The sequence below is a fragment of the Strix uralensis genome, chromosome 17, assembly GCF_047716275.1.
Source record: "Strix uralensis isolate ZFMK-TIS-50842 chromosome 17, bStrUra1, whole genome shotgun sequence".
Classification (NCBI taxonomy): Eukaryota; Metazoa; Chordata; class Aves; order Strigiformes; family Strigidae; genus Strix; species Strix uralensis.
In genome coordinates, this window is record NC_133988.1 from 11,153,872 (window position 1) to 11,177,323 (window position 23,452).

Below are 23,452 nucleotides of genomic sequence, written 5' to 3' on the forward strand. Positions count from 1 at the left end.
AGGAGGTGAAAGACAAAGATGCAACAAGGCACCTTGGCTTCTAAAATAGTATGTTTAGATAATCTTTCATTGACAATTTTGACAAAAATAAACACACTCCAGGAAAATGTACTGTTGACTGACTAATTATTGACAAAAACCAATTCTGCTGGAAAATTTCTGGCCAGCTCTACCCAATAATAATGGATACTTTATTTCTTGTGTACCAGCACACCAACCAAAGTGTTCATGAAATATTCATGGCTTGACAGATTTTTAAAGGCTGAAGCAACAATTATGATCACCTCACTTGCCCTCCTGCATAATATAGCTAGGAGAGCATCGCTCAGTATTACACCACTCCCTAGCACCAATGTGAAGTAATGACCCAACTAAACCTCTAGACGTAATTACAGTGTGTGGTGGGCTGACCCTGGCTGGATGCCAGGTGCCCACTAAAGCCATTCTATCACTTCCCTCCTCAGCTGAACAGGGGAGAGAAAAGATAATAAAAGGCTCGTGGGTTGAGATAAGGACAGGGAGATCATACCCCAATTACTGTCATGGGCAAAACAGATTCAACTTGGTGGAAAAAATTAATTTGTTACTAATCAAATCAGACTAGGATAATGAGAAATAAAACCAAATCTTAAAAACACATTCCCCTCACCTATCCCTTCTTCCCAGGCTTAAATTTACTCCTGGTTTTCTTCCTGAGAGGGGTTGCAGTCAGTTCGTCACCCATTGTTTCTGCCGCTCCTTCCTCCTCAGGGGGAAGACTCCTCACACTCTTTCACTGCTCCAGCGTAGGTCCCTCCCAGGGGTGCAGTCCTTCAGGAACAGACTGCTCCAGCGTGGGTCCCCTACGGGGTCACAAGTCCTGCCAGCAAACCTGCTTCAGGGTGGGCTCCTCTCTCCACTGATCCACAGGTCCTGCTAGGAGCCTGCTCCAGTGTGGGCTTCCCATGGGGTCACAACCTTCTTCGGCCTCATCCCCCTGTTCTGGCGTGGGGTCCTCCCCGGGCTGCAGGTGGAGATCTGCTCCCCTGTGGACCTCCCTGGGTGCAGGGCACAGCTGCCTCACCATGGTCTTCACCGGCTGCAGGGGTATCTCTGCTCAGACACCTGAAGCACCTTCTCCCCTCCTCTTCTTCTCTGACCTTGGTGTCTGCAGAGTTGTTTCTCTCACATATTCTCACTCCTCTCTCCCAGTTGCAATTGCTGTTGCACAGTTTTTTATCCCCCCTCTTCTTAAATATGTTATCACAGAGGTGCCACCACCATTGTTGATGGGCCCAGCCTTGGCCAGCAATGGGTCCCGTCTTGGAGCCAGCTGGCATTGGCTTTATCAGATGTAGCGGAAGCTTCTAGGATCTTCTCTCTACCCTTGTAGTGCCCCCGCTACCAAAACCTTGCAACACAAAGCCAATACAAGGTGTCAGAAGGGGAAGTCACATCACTCAAGCTTTTCCTACAAGTAGTGATTGGAGTACTGGGAGGCAGCAGGGATCAGCAAAGGGAGTAGGAACAACTTGCTGACTGAGGTTGGATGCTCTTGCTTTCACAAGTATTTGCATATGTCCCATGCCCTTAGTAACACACAGCCCAAGGTGGGTACCACCTCCTGACCTGGGCAAAACTAGTGAGGGTTAAATCCAGTACAGAACAAAATGGGACTCATGAGAACAAGCAGAAGTCTCACTAAGAGTTTCTCTAAAGAGTTTGGGAACCCCGTCCTAGAGATGGTGGGGATGAGATGGGTGAATAAGAGAAAACACATCACAGCCAGATGAACAAAAATCACTCATATCTACACTTTTGCTATCCCTAAAGTATTCTGGGCAAAGAAAGACCTTATCTATTAAACTAAATGAGCTAGCATACATGTAGCATCAGATAATCATACACCTTAAAAAAACCCCCCACATTTGTAAAAAAGACAGCATGAAGTACAAACAATATGAGCGTGGGATTAGAAAAGACAATTTTCAGGCAATTTTTAATTTATAAAAGAGACTGTGGCTGTATGTAAACATCTACAGTACAAAAAAAAGGCCACCTGGTTTTCAGATATTCTTTGATGAGGTGTCTTCATCTTCCACAAGACTCCTCTGGACTTAGGTAAACCCTTTACTGCTTTAATCTCTATCGAGCAAGTCATTATATGTGTAAAACACAGCATGTTTAGTCCAGGAATTACAACCTGTCTCCAAGATCATGGTGCCTAGGGTACAGTCTCAGATTTGGGGACATTATCTGCTCTTCATTACCTCCTCAAGTTCTGCTTGACTGCATGAGCCACTTTCCTTTCACTGTCTTTCCAGCTGTAGAATGAGGATAATAAGTCTGTTCTCCCTTGTAAAAGGACAGTGGATGAAAAGAAACAAACATTATTAATATTCATCCCAACCCCTGACTCCAGAAACATTAGATTAAGGCAGAATCAGCATCAATACTTATTTCGCTTTTTATAAAAGGTCCTGCACCTCTGAGCTGACCCACATTTTATTAACATGCTGCAAGTGTAAGTGAAAAATCCCCCATCTTTTATTCATTACCACCTTTATTTTTCAAGAGAATCCCATCAGGGTTTTTCAATTCAGCATCTGATTTGATTGCCGGAGCTCTGCTAATTGTTTTCAATGAGATTAGGAGAAGACTATTATGCTGATAGGAAGTTCGTTGGTGTTGCATTACCCAGTTCCACTGAAAAGGAGGCACATTTCTAACGTCATGCAGATGCAGACAGGACTAAATCATTTCCTCCTACCTTGATTATTATTACTATTTGTAGTAAATGGTGCTTAGGTACCCAGTGGAGAGCAATGCTCCTTCTTGGATGTTAATCCCTCCTGAGACTCCCCTTACAGACCTCCAATTTTGGGGAAAAAGCCTGATGTGAGTAAGTAGAGAGAAAGCTCTCTCCTCCAGACGGTCCCTGTCAAGCTGCCACGAAGGCGATGAGGACTGGGCTGCTCAGTCCCCCTCCGGCCACCCCACCAGCACTGCCCTGAGCTGTGGGGTTAGTCACATCCCTCTGCAAAGCCATGCGCTGGGACACCCTGGGGAGCATCTGTCCCCACGGCGGATGGGGCTGCACGAAGCAACATTGGCTGCGGTGCTTGAAATAGTGGCTGCAAGTGGCACAACTGGATGCCAAGGAGAACATCTGTGCCCTGCTTCTAGAGCTCACCCAGGTGGCAGCACCGCCATGCAGACAAATGAATGCTGACTTTCACCTGGCTGCTGCCAGTCCTTCATGTGTCCCCTGAGCCCCCTCCTTTGCTTGTCCTATCCCAAAGAGATTTTGGGTCCAAACTGGTTAATAAGTAGAGGCCAAAGAGGGCTGATCTACCTCTGTTCACTGTTGAGGGGCACCCACACCAATGGTTATTTTGATTTCTGGGTTCCTTTTTGATTTTTGTCCTCCCAAAAACAAAAGTGGAAGACTATTAGTGATGTATGAGAAATCAATTGCTGGTTAATGAAAGCACTCCTTCACCTTCTGCAGCCCTGAGACCACAGAGAAATAAAATAAATGCTGATAACTACCAAACACAGCAGGCTAAGGATTACCTGATAAACCCAAATTGATTTTTCAGGGCAGGGGGGGGGAAGAAGAGACAGTTGAAAGGGTGGATGCTTGCTGCCATGGCAAAGGTGCTTTCCCAGCCACCCGGAGCCATCCGCAGCACAAGCCATGGCACAATGCTACCCTGGCACTGCTGCAACACCCTGATGCCACAAGAGGTTTGCACCCTCTATCACCCCTCTCCCAACACTTCGCAAAAATTACTGAACATTTTGGGGTGATAATCCTTCTCCTGCCCTTTAATATGCACATAGTGCCAGGCAGCTCCCTACAGCCCAGCAATGGGTGCCAGCACAGGAGTAATCCATCCCTGGGAGAAGACGTGGGTGAAATCAAATTTCTCAGCCAGTTTCTTGGGCTGCAAGAGGATCAGCTGCTCGGGGTGGGGGGGGGGGGGGGGGGGGGCTGCTGCACTTCACTGCCTGCTCCTGCCACTGTGCCCCCACGCTGCTGCCTGTGCTGGCAGCAGGTGCTGACGTGGCAGCTGCCTGCACTCTGCTCCATCTGCTCCAGGCTCTTCCTACAAGGGTCCCAGTTGCTTGTGATGGGTGCAGCCCTGCAGCGGTGGGTGACACTCCTGCCCCCTCAGGCATTTGTCACCCCCAGGCAATGGGGGGGCATGGCTGCCTGCAGCCAGCTGGGCTTGGGCTGGGATGTGACCCTGGTGTGATGCCACCCGTTAGAGGAGGGAAGCAGGAGGATCAGGTCTCTCATGGGGATTGGAGCATGGTACTAGGGGTTACCCCAGTTGCACACCTTTACCCCGTGGTACCTGGCAGCTGCCCTTCCATGCCTCGGTAAATCCACATCTCAGCTCAGGCAGTGCCATACCTCTGCCGTGGGTGGGCTCAGGATGCTCACAGCGATGGTGGGCAGCGACTGACAGACGTCACTGCTCCCCTGCTGCCTGTGTTTGCTCCAGCTCTGGCACCCCATGTCCTGAGCATCGCAGTTTCAAAGACTGCAACTTTGATGAAGTGGCACCAGGGACTTGTCCTTAACTAAAGATGGATGAAAGTCAGCTCAGTTCAGCACTGCGCTGACATTTCAGCACAAAAAAACCTGGGAAATTTCAAAAGCTGGGCTTTGATGGCTTCCCCCTACCTCAGGGAGTTCAAAGCATGCAGAGAGCGGGCACGGCCCTGATGCCGCATTTCCCGTGACTGCAAGGAGAAGGTGAGTGCCTCGGAAGAGATGGAGATACCGGCTGTGAGCACCCCTTCTGTGGGGATAACCAGAAGCAGTAAAGCAAAATTAGCAAAAGAGAAAGCAGGTTGCAAACACGAGGGGGAACTCCTTGCGGGCAGCTCCCGGTGCCAATGCCAGCAGAGGGCATCCGCAGCACGCTGCTCCCTGCACCCCGCTCCAACCACATCCCAAATCTATCCCACTGCCACCTCATCAGCTTACTGACTGCCTTGGTACCTATGCAGAAAAAAAAAAAAAACAACATAATTAAAAAAATATCCCATGAAAAGAAGCTTTGTATGCTATAATATTCTGGAAACTTCCCATGAGGATGAGGCACAGAAGACTGTGTGTGTCTGACGCTGTGCTGGGGTGCTCTGAGGCTGTACTACAGGCTGTGCAGGAGGTACTGTTTTGTCCCCTGAGCCCTCCAGTCCCACAGGCTGGCTGTACTCAAGGGTAAAAAGAAGATACCTGAGCAACCTGTATATCTATAAAATCTTGTTTGCCAGACACTGCCTTCTCCATCAGTGCAGAGGCCTGCCCCGAGATCATCCCTTCATACAGGTTTCTTACCTGTTTATTCCAGCCTCACAATTGTGCAGGTTTTTCTTCAATTTTTAAATGCATGCCATAATAGAATTTTGTTTACTTTTCTGTTTTTAAATCTTCAATCAATGTTTAAAAGGTAAACATGTAAAACTTTATGCCTCTATTGGCAGATTTTCATAGCAGTTTCAAAAAAGCTATTTTAATCTCAAGCGTTGGATGTAAATACTATGTTGGAGTTTCTATAATGCTATAGCCTTCTGTTGGCTTATACAACCCTCCAGTTATAAAATACAGCCCTTTTTTGAACAAAAGCCAAGATCTTGGAAAGGATCAAAGAATAAAAAGCAGAAATGAGTTTGTCAGGAGATGGATTTTTTTATGTCATACATATAAAATCGTCTCAGAGCTAACCCCCTTTTTACGGCAGTCTTTGCTGCAGCATCACAGTTTCTGAGGGGATGGGAGGCAGCGGGTATCCCTGGGGCTGTGTCCACCAGGACAGCCTGACCCCATTCCCCCTCCACACTTTGGGATGTAGCTCAGGTTCATCCAGCCCAGCTTTGCTCAGAGGAGCTGCCAAGGTCAGAGCTGTGCCCAAGCCATGCCCCTGCACTGGCTCTGGCAGCTCACAGGACATCAGGGCATGTTTTATTGTTTCACCCAAACAGATTTTTTCCTCCCTGAAATATGAAGTTTACTCCTCTTACACATCAAGACAGGGCTGGTTGACAGGGGGACAGGCTGAGCTTTTATAACATGGGTCTCTTCACTACAAGAAGCTGTCCATGAGCCAAAATTGTTTCATACTGAAGCTGAATTATATTTATCTTTTCTGAAAATAAGGTCTCGGAGCGATGTGCTGGAACATGGACCAAATCCCTGGTAAGGCCACAGTTTCAACACATGTCAGCAGTGACAGCCAAGTCGAGATTTGTTACTGCAGTGGGAGCTGAACTCACTTTAAGGACTATGTCGGGATCAGAGAGAAGCTTATTATTAATAAGGAGATCTCTCCATAGCATCCACATGCTTTTTCAGGATAGCATGAACACCTCATGGTGCTCACCTTTCTTGGAGGAACCATGCAGTGGATGGTCTTTGAGAGAGCAAAGATGAGTCCCAAAAAGCACAAGTCTTGGTGGGACAAGGATCAGTTTGTTTTCCAAATCTGACCAGTGGCATGGCTGCGGGGTCTCTGGAAGTTGGATCGGAACTTCTGTGTGTTGCAGGTTCAGAGTGACCCACATGTGTTCCTCCTTGACATCAAGGGAAAAATACTCCCCTGTAGCAAGGGCTAGGAAAAAAAAAAGTGACTCTGTTACCCAGAAAATGCTCCTTGGGCTCAGGTGGGGCAAAAGAAGCAGCCCCATCTCTGACGAGTCAAGTCTGTGGCAGCTGTCTGAGAATGAGCAGTCTCAGTGAACTCAAGAGAAAAGATGCTCTAACCATTGCAATGCAGCTCCCAGCTAATCCACCAGCCAGACCCACACCATTCCCTGCCGGCGTCTGAGCAGGTTCAGGAAGTCAAGGCTGGGATCAGCAGGAGAAGAGTTTAAATAAATAGTCTGTGGGGTTCTGGGAGCACAGAGGAACACGTTTTAACACGTCACCCTGAAACTCATCACAAAGCCATATTTAGCTCTGGTCTGCATGGTATCAGCCCTTTGCTACAACATTTCAGTAGGGGGGGGATGAATTCCTACCTCCAAGACAAGTTCCTTTTGCTCCACTTGGTGACAGCCTGTGCAAATCTCTTCCTCCTGGTCTCCGTGGTGGCAAGGTCGGGCAGAGAGCAGCGAGGGGTCTTCATCAGCTCCAGCGTGGCTTCGTCTTGGGTTAGAAAAATTAAAAAAAAAAAAGAAAACCTAGGAATGGTGGGTTAAGAAATCCCAAGGGGACAGGGAGAAGGGAAAGGAGGTGCTGAGGATGCAGCAGCGATGCACAAGGCAGTGCCTGGGAGCCATTGGGGCATGGTCCTGGCCCTGGCATCACCCATGGGGCACTGAGCCCCCTCCACACCAGGGTTGCACCCACCGCCAGCAGCAATTCCTGCTGAAAACCTGTTTTTTCAAAGCACCCATCAGCTGGGGCTGCTAGGAGGTGAGGGGAGATGACACCCCATGGCTGGGGGGTTAGCTGCTAGCTCTGCTAGTAGCGTCAGTGGACAATTTTATTGATTTCAGGAGAAAATGCAGCAGGTTACCTCTTGTGTGACACTTTACAGATCTCAAACTTGTGTGGCCACCTGTGGCTAGCTTTGATTATATTTTATAACATAAATTTTTAATTATTCTGTTTTATTTTCTCCTGCTGAATTTCCCATTATTCCCCTGGCAAAGCAGAGAGACATTCACATGTAAATAAACTATATCTCTGCTAGCAGCTACGAGCTAATTTGGAAAATGTTCATATTCCATCTTATTTTTAAAACTGAATGAAAGCTTAAAGCTCTTATTCTCATTTTCTGAAAGGCAGACAAGTTGTTCATTCACCCATTTTCCATGCTGGCTTTATCTCTTTACTTAAACACTTTGTTTTCAGATGCAAACCCACGTCCAAGACCTATCCAGGGCAGCCCCCCAGGCCTGTTTCAAACACCCTCTCCAAAAATGAAAGTGTAAATGCATTTGAAAGGCCATCCTTGCGCCCCGGCCTCCTGCAGCTTGGGATAAGGTGGAAGGGAAATTATGGCACATGCTCAATTAAGAGCAGAGAAGGAAAGTCCCAGTGACTGGACACGGCCAGTGGCTGCTCAGGCGGCAGCTGCTCCAGGGGGCTGGTGGAAGGCTGCTGGGAGCACTGGGATGGACAGAGACTGGCCTGCTAATTAGCAGCTTCTCATTAATTCTGTCCTGAACAACGGAAGCAAACTGGCCACATGGCGGGAGGTCGTGGCCATGCGTCAGGGAGGGGAGGAGAGCAGATGGGTGCCCTTCCGAGGGCTGGGATAATGCTGGCTTTTCTCCTTCCCTCAATGAGGACATTGAGAGAAATGACCCCGGCCACACTGGGGAACTTGTGTTGCTTCAGCCTGGCCTTGGACTGCTCCCCCCCAGTCAGATGTGCCTGCCACATCAGGAAAAAGCCTCTCATCGCCCTGTCCCTGCTGGCCGGTGGAGCTGCTGGAGCAGCTGATGGGCTCTCGGCTGGCAGGGGGTGACCGAGGGGTGCCTGGAGCCATTGCAGCTCAGCGAGAGCCAAGGAGACCCCTGCCAGCTCTGCAGGCGCCTCGTGGCTCTGGGTGTCACCGGCAGGAGCAAGCAGCACTGGGGGGATGTGACACCATCTTCCTCCTTCCCCTACACTGTGGCCCAGCAGCAAAGAAACCAGAATATCTACATATACAAATTGGGAGGCTTAATCAGGATTTTTATTCAATTTAATCTGATGCTGCAATTAAGGCTTTGAACAGGATAACCTGTCAGCCTTAGTTTCTCTGTCTTTTTTTTCTTGTCTTTTTCTTTTTTTCTTCTTTTTTGAACACACCAAGAGCTATTTTAAGCACAATGGGAACCCCAAGGGGGTGTGGGTCTGGTGAAATAATTGCTTGCCTCAGGTTCTTGAAAGCACAAGGCAACAAAGCACCTGAGCCATGTAATTACTCTTACAGCTGCAAACTGGGCCGTATGTTACACCCGTGCGAGCTTTTCCTGGAGGTGATGCTACTCCACAACTCAGTGCCAAGTCCCTTCTCCCTGGACCCGCAAGGAGCCATCCCTGCATCCCTCTGCACCAGAGAGAGGAGGGATCATGAGCCACTGACCTAGGACCCCCGTTGCCTCGAGCCCCCCAAACCGCTGCATGGCAGTGATGGCCTTGGTGAGCTCCTCCTGTGTCTGCAGTTGTCCTGTGACAGGATCCGGAGGAGGCAGATACCCAAATTTTGTCAGCCAGTCCTGTGAAACAAGGAGAAGGGGCAGGATGAGAAAGGGAAAGGAAGGAAATACACACACAGGGAAAGGTGCTACGACTGTCCTTTCTGTTCCGTTTGGACATCTTTTTCACATTTACATGTTTATATCCAACTTCCCCATCAAGCTGCGTGATCCCAGCTAACAAATGGACCTGTCAGGATGGATCTGTACACATCACTTCAGTAATGGGATCTGGCAACCTTCACACATTCCAAGGGTGACATCTAATTTTCCCACCCAACTGCAGACCATCTCTGATAGTGGCGGCAGTGCAGCCCCTACCCAAGGGTCACACAGGCGCCTTTGATTCTCCCCTCAGACTCTGGCAGCTCTTACTGGAAACTTGTTTCAGGGCTAAGAACAGCAAGAGGAGGAGAACTGCCCATGACAAGGGCCAGGCAATGCCACCTCCCTCAGGACCTTGCTTCCAGTGGGAGTCCACAAGTGTCTTGGGGAGGGTCCCCAGCTCTAATGGAGGAGCCACGGTGACCTCTGTCTGAGGCTGCAGAGCAGCTGGGTTTTACCCAACTGTGTCGCGGTCTGACCTCTCTGACCATATGTGCTGGGCTTTAAACTTTCTGCTGTCCCCCACAGGTGCCACAGTAATGCCACAGTTTCCTATGAGAGGTTAGAGGTGGGGACCTTTCCTTCTACCTGCCAGCATGGGGAACACCTCCATAGCCAAGTGCCCTTTGCAAGTCCCCCCATGTCCCCACACTGGCACAAGGGCTATGCCTGCTCTCCAGGTCCCTTCAGCTGATCTGCCACAATGCCATCATCCTGCTGTGACATTAATCAACCTGCTGCAACCTCCTGCAGATTTCCAGTCCACACATGGCTGGGGTGGCCAAGATTTGAGACTGCTGCAAGGACAAGGACATCCCTGTGGTCCAAGTCTCCTCAATGCACCCTGATGGTTTGAGGACATTAGGTTAGTGGTTGGACTCAATGATCTTAAGGGTCTTTTGCAACCTAAATGATTCTATGAGAGTGGTTTGTTTTACCCTTGACCTTCACAACACCAGGATTTTGATTGGAAACAAACCCAACCACGAAGTCTCCGACCCCGCTCTGAGCCACACAGTCATTGAGACCCAATGCAGGTGACCTCAGCATTGACACAAAACCGAGTCCTCTGGAGAAAAACACCATAGAGATGTAACATGCCAAGCTCATTCCTTGGAGGCCACCATGTGTGGTGGGACCTTGGCTTGGTCCCTCCTCACCAGTTCCCAGGTAATACAAGCACTGCGGCTGCAAAGTCTCAGCTTCCAGGAACGGAAACACCACCACAGTGAGACCCGGTGGTTTCCCAGCAGTGCTGTCGCCTTTCCGCGGCAGAGGGGAGGGGTATGGGGACAGGGAGCAGAGGACAACCCTGCAACAGCCTTCCCCTTAAATTGGGCCAATGCCAAAAAGTCATTCCTGGAGATTGATGGCCCTCATCATTTAAAAAAAAACCCAAACCAACACAAACAGAGTTTTAAAAACCTCTGTAAGAAAATCCCATTGATGATGGCAACAGGTTTCTCAATTTTGGGTTATTTGTTCAAGGGAATAAATCAGCAGAGTCGTGCTCACCCCAGCAACACCAGAAGTGCCAGGACTGGCTTACTGGTGGAGCTGCAACCTCAGTCATCCGCAGCCCCTGACAGGGCCGACTGATTTATTTAAGAAGTGAAATAAATGGCTTTTCTCTGTGTGTCCTCCTCTCCAGCATTTCCACATGCCCTGGTTTAACCATCTCCCCACCAGTTGCCTTAAGGCATTTAGAGCCAGGCGTGGGTACCTCTACCACCAGAAAGCAGCAGGGACCTGTGAAACACCTGTGTGTCCCTCTTTGCTAAAGCCTAAGCAAGCATGGGCATGTGCCAGCAATCCCCCTGCCACAGGCACCTCATCAAACTCAAGACCACTATTTGATAGGAGTTTGTCTCTCAAAGGACAATACATTTTTACAAAGATCTTTATTTTCCTATTTTCAGCCTAAAACTGATGAAAAAAAATGCCATAAATCTCCTTCTTACAACTGCTTTTTAGATGTCTGGTGAATTATCTTTCTAAATCCTTTCTTACCTTCCTTCTCGCTCCCCCCTCCCCTAAACTCGGCAGATGGATCAGCAAAGAATAATAATACTGCATGCAGGGAATACCATAAACACCTACCCTCTATTTTCTTTATCTGTATCAAAGAAACGTTGATCTATTGAGCCTCTTGAAGACTGATATTGATCTAGACTTCCACTGCGGTCAATACGCCACAAATTTATTGCACTCAGATTAGTGCCAAAAGTCAGTACCTGCTTATCGCTACAATCTGAATGTCTCATAGTTTGGTGTCACCTGCAGTGGCCACCTCGAATGCCACAGCACCCCCAGCCCTGCTTTGGCAAGCCCAATTAAACAATTTCACACTTATAGAGCTTAACGACAGATCTCCCCATGCTTGGTGGGGCTCTCCATTTGGGAACATGGTCTCCCATGCTGCATTTCTCACTGGCAATTCGCTTCCCTCCTCACCCTCCTTCACAGTTGCCTTATTTTAGCAGGGTGGTGTGTTATCACAGACAGAAAGCAGCTCATGTGTCCATTTCTTGCTGCTTAATGCAACTCCATTAGCCACCATCTTGCCAGGAGCACGTTAGCATCGTCACAGCCTTCCCTCGCCATCAGGCTGAAGGCCAGGCCAAGCACTCTCTCCTCCCTACACCTATTTGTCGCTTTGCATAGCAAAAACATTTGTGACAGAAATTAGAGATACAATTTGCCCTTGATTGTTCATGAGAAATTGGCTGTGGCATGGAGCTCGGCAGCCAGCCCATCAATTGCCAAGGATGGTGGGGTTTAATTTGGTTTCTTCCCCAGCCATGGAGACAGTGTCATTTATTCTCTAATGACAGCAGAGCTGGAGATGTACATAACTCAGCTTTGCTCACGTCCTCCTGGAGATGGAGGTGACAGCAAAAGGCTGGGAAAGCAAAGGCACGGTGAGGTCCAGCAAAAGTCCTGCTGTTCTGGCTGCAGCCAGGGCAAGAGCTTCTCTCTTTCTTAACCCAAAGGGACAGAAAAAGCACAAACACAGCTGGACACCCCTGAGCAAATGGAGGGCTCCCTAAAGAAAAGATGGAAGAAACAGATCTGACAAGCCCTTCACCTGATCCACCTTGCAAGCACTGCTTTTCCTGCATGTGATTTTTCATGTAGACCATCATGTTTATTGTGCCATACTCAGGTTCTCCATAATTTTACAGACCTCTGATCTCTTTTCCAGTGTACAGGTTCTGGCCTGTTTCCTCTCTCCTTGTAAGCAAAGCTGATCCATAATATTGAACTTTCACATTCCACCTTTACTGTGGCAGAAAATTTCATTAGGGAAAATGCAGCTGGGTCTGAAGATGAGAAAGACCAGCAGGAATTGTCTGGCTAATTATTTGCGTGCCCATTGAAAGCTTTTCAGATATTTTCTTGTCCCTAATTAGGGCAAAAGCTAAACTTGTAAACTTCCATGAATGAAAAATATGAAAATATTTTCCACCGACAACTTCTACATGTTCCCTTCTTATTTCCACTTTTTTTTTAATAATAAAAGCTTTTTTCCCCAACTCTCATTAGCTTAAAATGTTTAAATGAAATAGTGATTTGAGCTGAATGATAAAATTCTTTGAACATATTTCTTGCCTGAGTTGGCACGATAAAAACTCTTCCTTAAAAATGTGCTGTGCTAAACGAGTTGACCTAATCCCATGAGAAGGTTCAGCTTCAGCTACTCCCTATTTTAAAAGGAAAAAAAATTGTTTCACCAGAAATTTACATTGAACCAATATCTGACCATCTTCCACCTCTGAGACGACCTGCACTACATAGCTCATGCCATGGCCCAGAGTACGTCCCTTGGTCTGGGGCTCACAGGATCCCAGCTCAGTTTTTGTGGGAACCGCTTCATTGTGTCTCTGGTCCCCAGTTCCTCATCTATAAAATACTTGCAATAGTAAGTCTCCCACCTATGGGTCCTGTCTGCTCCCACTGGGAACTCCATCCCAAATCGCAGGAGGCTGCTGGACCAGACCCAGCCAACACGTTTCACTGCCATGGCCCAAAGTGGACCCACATGATGGACTTCTCTGGTGCTGGGGAAGCTGGAGGGACCAAGTCCAGTCCATGATTAATCTTCTGAACCAGCTCCACCACCAAGCAATCCAGAATTAAAGGTTTCCCATTGTGCTCAGGGCCGGGGAAATTAAAAAAAAAAAAAAGAAAAAAGAAAATAGGAAGAACTGCATGCCTGGCAAAAACGTCCAAAGATAGTCATCTATCTGCACTTCCCCTCCACTGCACCAGATAAACACAGCTGCCAGCGAGAGCCCTCACGCTGCTCAGTGCTGAGCAGAAGCATGTACATAACCCTTAAAAACCACAACCGGGATGTTTATTGACAAAACACCATCCCTGTGAGGGGCTGGAGATCCCACCCTGCCCCACATAGGATGGCAGGACTCACGCCATGTCCCAGGCAGTGGGGAAAAGCCATCGCAACGTGTTCAACTCTCAGGACCGAGGCACTGGGAACGGAGGCTCCCCAGGTGCTGTCCATGTCACATCCCTGTGGTCTCACAGGACCAGCCATCCATGGACAACGCAACTCAAGAAATGAGGAAAAATTGGAAAAAAAGAATTTTTTTTTCTCTCCCTCGTATTCCTACAATCTTTAAACAGTTTGATTTTACCCCTCCCATCCCACCACAGGTGGTACCCAATAAAAGATGTCTTAAGGCAACTGCTTCAAAGCAGCTTTCCTTTGAAAAAGGGCTGTGTTAACAGTGATGCAGCAGCGTTGCTTCTCCACGGAGTTGCTCCATGTGCGTGTTTGGAGACAGATTGCTCACTTGGCTGGCTAAAAATAAGCTCTATTATTTTTTCTCGTCTGGGTTCCCACACTGCTGTGGTATAGCATAATGGGGAAAAGCCTGCTTCTTGCCTTAAAATATGGTAAGCAAAATCTAAAGCTGCAGAATTTCTTTTCACACATTTTTTTACTTTTGGAGAAGACACAAAGTTAGGAAAAATGCTAATTAAGTCCTCTTCTCCCCTGCAAACAAGCCCTGCTTCAGTTTTGGACTTTTTTTTTTTACTCCTTGAATGGAATATCAGGGAGCAACGCTGCTGTGGCAGCAGCCAAGGGCTGGGGCTTTCCAGGGCCAAGCGATGACCCAGAGCAAAATGCTGGCTCCAGCAGCAGTGCAGCCTCTGGTACCACTTATGCAGAGCCAACTTTCAGATTAAAATGGCATTTCTTTCATCTATCTACTTCCTTTGTATCAAAACCCTTTTGTCCTAGAACCTACTTACCTGCTTCATTCTAAAATAGATGTAGATATTGTCCCTCTTTTATGGAAGATTTATGAGCTCTGTAGGTTTGCTTTTACAAATATTAATATTATATAAGCTGATGGGCTTATTCAACTGCTACAGGCAAAAAGGCGACTCAGCAAGTTTTCTTCCTGATGATTTCTTTTTAAGGGTCATAGGTTGGTGTTTACAAGATGACAAACTAGTTCAGGATAACAAGGAGAGCATAAACAGGATAAACAGCAAAACAGAAATAAGGATAAGCACAAAAACTCTACCTAAGCCAGTTCCATGCTTCTGCCTGCTCTTGTATTATTATAATTACCATGTTTCTAAAGTTTAGCCCCAAAAAAATAAGGATTTTTTTTTTGCTTGAAGTTGCATAAACATACAGGGGAAAAAAACAGCCTTAATCCTGCAGTGTTAGTAACACTCCCTTTGCTCAGGGATGTAGATTGTTATTCTCAGTTTACCTGACACATTGCCCAGCGGAGAGAAGAGCAGAGCTTTACCCCCAGCCCCTGGCTCCTCTGCAGACTCCTAGACTGGACCCTTAGCTTTGCACCAGCATCCTGAATCCCCAGACTGGCTCCATCCCCATCCCATTAACACTGGAGGAGGAAACTGTCTTTAAATTCATGCTCCTGTTGACAGGGGTGCAAGCAGCACCCACAACACTCTGCATAAGAGCTGTCAGTTGTGACACCCCCAGGCACCTCTCCCTGGTCCATGCCACGGCCACCGTGCTCCAGATGCCTCTTTGCAGCAAGAAGCCGCACTTGCAGTGCCTTGCAACACACCTCCAGAGGCTCTCTGGATGTGCAATGTGCATGAGGAGGATGCTGGTATATCCCAGTTTCCAAATTTTCAGGGTAGACCAAGGTTTGAGCAGAAGAGGTTTTTTCACTCAAAAGATCCCTTTCATTAGTATTCCCTGAAAAGCTTTACTGAACTGCACCTCTGCTCATCAATCAAGCTACAGGTTGCTTTTACTTGTTTAAAAAGGCTCCTGTCATGGCTGAGAGCCTAAACCCTTACCCTGACCTGAATCTAGCCCTTGACTTTCTGGCAGGGTCAGCCCCAGGGAGGTCCCTCCCCACCGTGCCCAATGTCCCTGACTGCAACAGGAGCACAAACAACCCCAGTGCTCATCTCCTACTGTCCCCACCAGATAACCACAGAGAAACAGGCTTTATTTTTGTAGGGTCACCCAGTGGGGAGAGGACTTTGAAAGCTCGCTTTCCTTCTGGAAGTCCCTTTATACCCTGGGTGTAGTCATGTTTCGCACACACAGGGGAAGAAAATCCAAGCAACAAAATTAATGACCCAGATTACTAAAATAAAGCTACAACTCAAACATCCGGAACTAATTTCCAAATTACACTTCACTTTATCTCCGCAGCTACCATTAAATAGGGTGGAAGCTTTTAAAATAAAAAAAATAATTAAAAAAAAAAATCACAACCACCACAAGCTATATTAAAGGGAAATTGCTTTTGGCTGTTTGAGTTCTTCTTCCAAGTTTTCGAAGGTTTACAGTATTAAAATTTTTACAGTCATTTTCCTGAGATCAAACGACCCCAGGAACAACACCCATTAATTAGAGCAACACATATGGCGCCGCAATACTCCAAGGAGCGCACTCCTGCAATGTAACGGCCTCCGGGCCATGCAAAGCCAATAATTTCCTTCCAAAGGTTGCCACGCACCTCTCTAATGAGCTATCGCACACACGTAATCAGCTGATTAATTCATTAGGAGAAAAAACTGCAGTTTGGATTACAACCAGGATTTTGGTTGACGCCACTGCTGAACCACAGGACTGGTTTCATTAGCTCACGCCGGAGGAGTCGCTTGAATCCAAACAGCTATTTAATTTGAGCAAACGCTGTGCACAGAATCCAGGGTAGAAGTTAATGCAGCTGCTAATGATTTCCTCTCCCTCCCCCTTGCTTTAAATGTTCGATTAGGTTAACAACAGCAGCATTGCAAAAGGCCACAACCTACAAGTGCCGAAGACAGCAGGCCCTTTGGCAAGGGACAGATCACGCTACTTGGTGTCATGAGACCTGGGACATCCAGGTCATTAAAGATCCAGCGGAGAGAGCACCTCTGCTCCGGTGCGGTTTGCTTCCTAGCCAGCAACTGGATGCCAACTTGGCTGCCTGCAGGTCTTGTCGGACATGATCAGGTCTTGCCTGTAGCCTCAAACGCTCATTTGCAGGGCTCTGCTCGTGTTACCACTCTCCTGGGCGTTGGGGGATGACATCCACTGCCAGGCAGGTTGTGCACAGAAGGACTGTTGTGGTTTGGAAGCAAACTTCATCCACTCTGCAGTAGACGTTACACAAGATGCAAGCATCTCTTTGGTTGAACGGATACTGAGAGCCTTCCCAGAAACACAGAGTTAATCAAGAGATGTTGTAGAAGCAGAAGGAAATTCTCTGCAGACTGCAGAAACAGCCTTTTCAACCTCTTTGAACTGAAGATCAAAGAACCAATTCCCACCCATAGAAGGCAGGCAGAACAGTGCAGAACAATGTTTACTACAGCTGGTTTAGGTTTCTTTTCAGAGTAAGAAAATGTGACAAACCATGTAAACAAGGCACAGTTTACTCTGTATTTTCAACATAAGTGTGTATTTTTCTTGGTGGAGATTTAATACACCAGGGCTTTAGGGAGGTCTTCAATCACTGGAGGTTTTCCAGCACATCCTGAAAATTTCCACTCGAAGGCAACGAACGATGCAAAGAATTTGTGTGTAATTGAAACTCCACATGACCACCAAAAAGGAGTTTCAACGGGAATAGTATTTTGTTTTTAAATCAGCCCTAGTTTTGCATAATGCTGCTTGTCGCAGTGAAACATCCTTTGTCATTGAGGAGTTATTTAGGAAGAAAAAAGAAGAAAGTCCTGGCGTATAATAGTCTGTTGAACTGTGATGGGAAGTTAGGTAAATGAGCGAATTAGCATTCTTTTATCTCGCTACAAAAAATAGCTCTAAACCATGTAACTCATCACTTAGCATGGTTTATGAAAAAACCCCTGCTCCTATTGTGTGGGTGTAGTCGGAGGCTGTTTGCAGCAGGCGCAGGAGGCTCTCCCCTGGCACCACTGTGTCCCCGTGATGGATGCCACCAGCCGGATCCTGTGCTGAACAGCAAACTTGGGACTTTGGCTCTCCCTGAATACCCCCAGCCCTGCTCGCTACAAAGGAAACTGCCAGTGCTTGCATTAAAAATAAAAATGCAACGAGTTCTAGTCCTCTGGTGGGCCTAGAGGCCAGTAACATCACCAGGAGGATCTAAACAACCTCAATACTCTATTCCATTGAGAAGCACAAGAAGTAATTACCATTGCAACATATGGCACATCAATACCGGCAGCAGAGTTTGATGTGCTTTAAAATCCACTTTAGAGCATCTGTGCTGCTGGTACCCGGGCTGTGCCCGGCTGAGTCTGTATCATGGAGCGTGGTGGATGTTGGGTTAATTCACGGGCTCGCTCTGGCTCCGTTTACACAGGACAAACCAGAGTACGGCCTTGACTGATGAGTCCAGGTAGGACGGACAGTGGCTAAGCAGGAAAGAGGAAAAAGCCCAACTCCAGCGTGAGAGATGGAAGCAACTGGAATCCATGAGACCTGCCAGCCACTGCTCTTGAAGCAGCTGCAGATGATGACCTGCAGTGTTCCCAGCACACACAAAACCCCAGGGCAGCCATTTCTCCCAGATTCCTCTGTGCTGGACCCCCCCAGCCAGCAGGCACCCAGAGCCACAGAGTAGGTACCCTTGGCACCCCATTCCCCACCAGCATCACCCGCTGCTGTGCTCTGAGCACACCCATAGGTGTGACTGGATGAAATCTAACCTCAGATCTGTAACAGGGTTAAACTGAAATGTCACCAGATACATTTCTTACAGCATTTGTAATCCCAGGAGAACTCTCCTCCTTGTGTACCCGGCCGCCATCCACACGTAGCCAGGGAAGAGGTTTCCCTGCTCAACACAGCGCAATAAATCATGGTGAGAGGTTGCCTCATCCCTGAAGTCACATCCTTTCTGTATGAAGAAAAAAAATCAAAGCCAAGACTTTGCAAATTCAGGGTTTTCTGAGCACAGGACACAGGAATGTCCGTGGTTTCCTGGATGATTTTCCACAAGGCTCATTGGAGTCCAAAGCTGCCGGGGGGCTGTTGTGAGCAGAGCCAGCTGGACAGTGCTCCTCAGGAAACATCTGCTGGAGATGGACAGAGGGAACAGAGCATGCTTTGACCCTCCTCTCCCTGCACTCCCTCCACTTCGTCTCATCCATAACAGCAGGAGGATGGGCAGGGTGGGCAGCTGCTTCCCTTTGCCCAAGGGGAATCCCGTGTCAGGAGGCTTCCCGAGTCCTTTCCACCACGGGAGCTGGGATGCCTGCCCCACACACAGTGGGAGGTTCTGCAAGATGGGCTCTCTGGTGGTTTGGTTCTTCTCAGCACACAGATGTTCGGACACTTAATTAAAATCTCCCAGCCTCCTGAGTATCCAACATGGGGCTGTTGACATCACCCAAGCAGACTGTGCAGAGAACTTCCAAACATTCCTGTCTTCCAGCTGGATTGGGACCAAGATGAGCAAGAAAATGATGGATTCTTTTAAAATAAGTACAAATTGCTCTTTACCGAAGTGAAAATACACAGCAAGGCTCTCCCAGGGGGTGACTTTAGAGGTCCTAGTTTTGCTTAATGAGCCTGTCCATCTCATTGGACCTGAACGGCACGTTTGCTCACCGTACGTAGGGAAAGTCAATGACGCATTGAGAACACAATGGCATTAATCTATATTCTCTCCCAGTCTCACTGAGATGAGCTCCTACTCTTGCAGTTTCAGTCATTAAACAAACCACTTCTGGTAGCTAACTGAACAGACTGCTATACATCAAAACAAATCTCTCACTAACTCCATTTATTGGATCTTTTATTAGGACAGTGTCTTCTCCAGGATGGACTCCAGACCTGACTTTCTGCAGCATGAGTTTGCCCTGGCCCATCCACGTCCTCACTCACAGCTCTCAGCCTCCATCTCAGGCTCCAGAGTTGATCCTGCAGCACAGCTTAACTGTTTCCCCATTTACAGCAGCCAACAACATTTTACCCTGATAAATCAGCTCAGCTGCACATCTCTCCTCCACTCATTAGCTCAGAGATCAGTGGCTTCCTTCTTCCCCCTTGTAGCATCACGTTTCTCTCCAGCTAGGTAGGCTTGGTTTTCAAGATAACCTCAGGACACAGACTGCCTGTTTAAATATGCTCACAGCATGGCTCAATATCCCTTTCAAGAGATTGCAGAAATTCTCTAGTCCTCCGCAAACTGGGAATTCAAACTGTTATCACCGTGCTCTGTTCTAGGACTGGTCCAAGGGCTGCTAACAACAGCTGCACTCCCTGTATTTACCTCACCCGGTTTTAGATCCGGTCTTAGCTGCATCTTCCCATTTAGTTTTTAGCAATGAAAATATTGTGATGTTAAGAAATCCATAAATCAGAAGCTGTGCTGGGGCGTGAAATAGAGCATCCATTTGGGAGAGAATTAAGCCCCACTTATGTCTCCTGTCCCTGGATCTATGTGACTACAGGAACAACACAATTGCTACCTGGTTGACTTTGCTGCTTCCCCCAATTGCTTTAAAACAGTGGTATTACAATGAGCTTTTCTGGTACAGCTAATAGAAAGAGCCTGTCAACAAGTGTCCTGAACAATTATTGATGCTGTGGGCAACTGGCAAACAGAAAAAAAAAAAAAAAAAAAAAGCAGCCTTCTGTTCACAAGCAAGGCTATTAAATCAAAGGAAGCAATAATATTGCAATTCTCAGGTGACCAGCCCTCAGGTGCAAACACTGGGAACTCTCCAGAAGTACTTTGGGAGCACTCCACAAGCTATATGAGCTGGGAGAAATTAGCCACTGAACAGTGGGAGATTAAAAAAGAAAAAAAAGAAAAGAGCCCCAACCACAAAGTGTTGGACAATTTGCAAAACATGACAAAAATTCTTTAATTATTAAAACTAACTAACTGAAATGAATAATTTAACCTGCTCTGACTAGTCCAGGGCATTTTCCTGCAGCTACTAGGATGACTCTGCTTTCGGTGACAACTGTTGTTAATCATGACCTGGGACTAAAGCAGTTTTGCAGAAAACAACCAGAACAAAGCAGAAACCAAAGAAAACCAGAGATTATACTCCTCCCCAGAGGGATTCAAATTATACAGTACCTGACTTTGGCAAACGAGCTGAACCATGCAATGCAGAACTTGCTTTTACCAGTACTCTCCCCGTGCCAAATGTTAATTTAAATAATAATAAGTCTGCACATCTACACACACTGTTACCTCGTCGGGCATTACAAGCCATACCAAATGACGCAGCACCACTTGTGTATGTCCCAGACCACGGCGGTTGGGCAAAAAGCAATAATTAGCTCCTGCACAAGAGCAAGAGCCAAGGACATGGGTGCTGACCCCTCCTCTCGCCAAGGACCCATTCATCCCTCCAGCCATGCCCAGCTGACATCCCCTCCTGCAAACCACCCCCTCTGCTCCCAGCTCTCCTCCCCGGGAACCGCATCCCCCGGCCACTGCTCGCACCTGCGGCTCTGCCACATCAAAGGACAGGCTGAGAGTAGAGTTTTTGCAACGTTTTGTCCAACAGAAATGTGGGTACAGACTAAGGTTTATGTACGTACTACCAGTTTTGTTCCCCTTGCTCACCCCCTCCCAGCTGCTTCCAGGTTTTGCCCTGGGCCAGTTGTGCAGAGCTTTAGCCCAGTCAGTGCAAACTGATCGGATATTGGAAAAGTAGGGGGTTTTTTCCTCCTTGCTAGGAGACGGGTTTGTAACACAGCTCTTTCCTGCTGCTGGCTGGGAGAATTGCCTCTCCTGCCCTGCCAGGACTTCAGCTCCACAGGGGAGATGCTCAGCACTCCCTCCCAAGCCTGCACGCTGCCAGGGCTACACAAGACATCAGGAGCCAGCAGCCAGCACACAACTGCTCTCTCTCACGTGGCATGACACAGGGGAAAAGCTCACACATCCAGGAAACACATCCCTTTTACTCCATAGCTGCTATCAGGAGCATTTTCATAGCACAGGAACCTCACGCAGGTCCTGTTTTACCAATGGGGAAACTGAGGCAGGGACAGCAAAGGGAGATGAATGCTGGGTCACTGGTGGCAGCACACAGCCATGCTTTGCAGACAGTGGTGTGAGAGGCTTCTGGCTGCTGTCCCCACACCACCCATCTCTGGGACATGAGCACCCTGCAGATAGAAAGGATGAAAGGACTGTTGTCTAGGTCCTACTCAGGTAGTTCAGAGGAAAATGAGATCCAAACCCCACATCCCACTTGCAGTAATGACAGCTTGTGACTCCCAAGCACTCATCACGGGATGGCTTTAGAAACATCCCCAGAAGATCCCACCAGCTTTGGAGTATTTCACAACAAGGGATTGGCCAGTTGGATCCAAACCAAACCAAAACTGCAAGCATCCCTGGCTGAAATATTACCAACAATTTTCCCATTTGGAAAATCTTCCATTTTGCCCAAATATTCCAGTTTTCCAGACCCCACTGTGTTAGGGCAGCTCAGGACCACGTACCAAAGGGAGAGGAAAGCTGTGTGCCAGTTGAGGGCCTCACCAAAGGCACTTCATTAAGCACAGACTTTTTGGGTGCTCAGGATCATCTCCAGGCTCCTGCAAGTGGGGTTGAATCCAAGGGGCTCCAGGGAGGTGCCAGGGCAAAGGGCCTCTCATTCTGCACACTGTCCCCCAAAACCAAGGCTTGGCAGGCAGGGGCCAAGCTTGGAGCATTGCCCGTGAACAACCATGTCTCTAATTAGGAGTCCTTGTTCCCAGCTCTGACTGGGAGCAGCAAGAAGCGTTGGAGGTGCCTGCTGTGACTGATGGCCCTGGCTGCGACAGCGTGGCAGTCATTTGGTCAGAGGCGATGCTTTATGCACAGGCTGCAGATAATAAATAATATTGGGGTGGCTTTTAACGTTCCCTTGAAAAACACGGTACAGAGTGGTGGTAGTGTTGTGACTCATGTCTCTTTGAAAGAACAGGGGACTGGGTAGCCACACGCTGAAGGACAGACTGTCCTGACATACCCCCATGCAGCTTCAAATAACTCCTTCATGGTGCTGGTCCCCTGGGGGCACTGGCATCCCTGGGGCACCTGCCAGGCACCCCAACCCCATTTTTCTGCCTGATGGCTCGCTTCCATGTGCCCATGGCCACAGGGCCACCCAGCTGGCACTGTCCTCTCCTACCATCCTGCAGATCTCAAAACTTTGCATTATTTTTCGTGTGGGCTTGGAGGGGTGGGGAGCAGCGGCACCCCAAAACTGTTAGGCAGGGACAGACCTTTTCCCAACGCAGTGGCCATCTGCATGTCTGCAGCCATGCACAGCGCCTCAGATCCAACCCTGATCTTAATTACAACAGCATCTCTCTGCTCACTGCGGTCCTGATCGCACCAATGTGGGATGTGCAAATTAAAGTCAGTGCCTGCAATTTTACACATCAAAAGCCACTCCCCTTCCCAGCACAGCTGGCAACAGGCACATTTATGCAAAGATCATCTCTCCCCCACTGAGCAGCAAATGATGAAATAAAAAGATTATAAAACTTACATATTTGAAAAAGCTCTAATGGGAAAATATCCCCAATCTTCTGTGGCCTCTCTATGGTGTTGATGCAGTCTGACACAGCTGGAGGTATCCTTCACCTTTCTATGTGTAAACAGCCAGATTTTATATACCTATTAGGTCTATTTGCAGTGCAGACAGATATTGAGATTAAGGGGTTTGAGCTTTCCAGCCACCTACCCCATGCTGA

At 47.9% G+C, this 23,452-nt stretch overlaps 1 protein-coding gene across 2 annotated transcripts in view; it reads right to left on the reverse strand.

Moving 5' to 3' along the window:
* The window catches only part of MMP17 (matrix metallopeptidase 17), a 68,580-nt gene that overhangs the window by 16,063 nt on the left and 29,065 nt on the right, over positions 1-23,452 (reverse strand). For both annotated transcript variants that reach the window (XM_074887129.1, XM_074887130.1), the window contains exons 2-3: positions 9,075-9,207; positions 7,015-7,141 (exon numbers count right to left, since the gene is read on the reverse strand). In XM_074887129.1, coding sequence (XP_074743230.1) covers positions 7,015-7,141; positions 9,075-9,207 — 260 coding nt within the window. The remainder of the gene's footprint in view (positions 1-7,014; positions 7,142-9,074; positions 9,208-23,452) is intronic.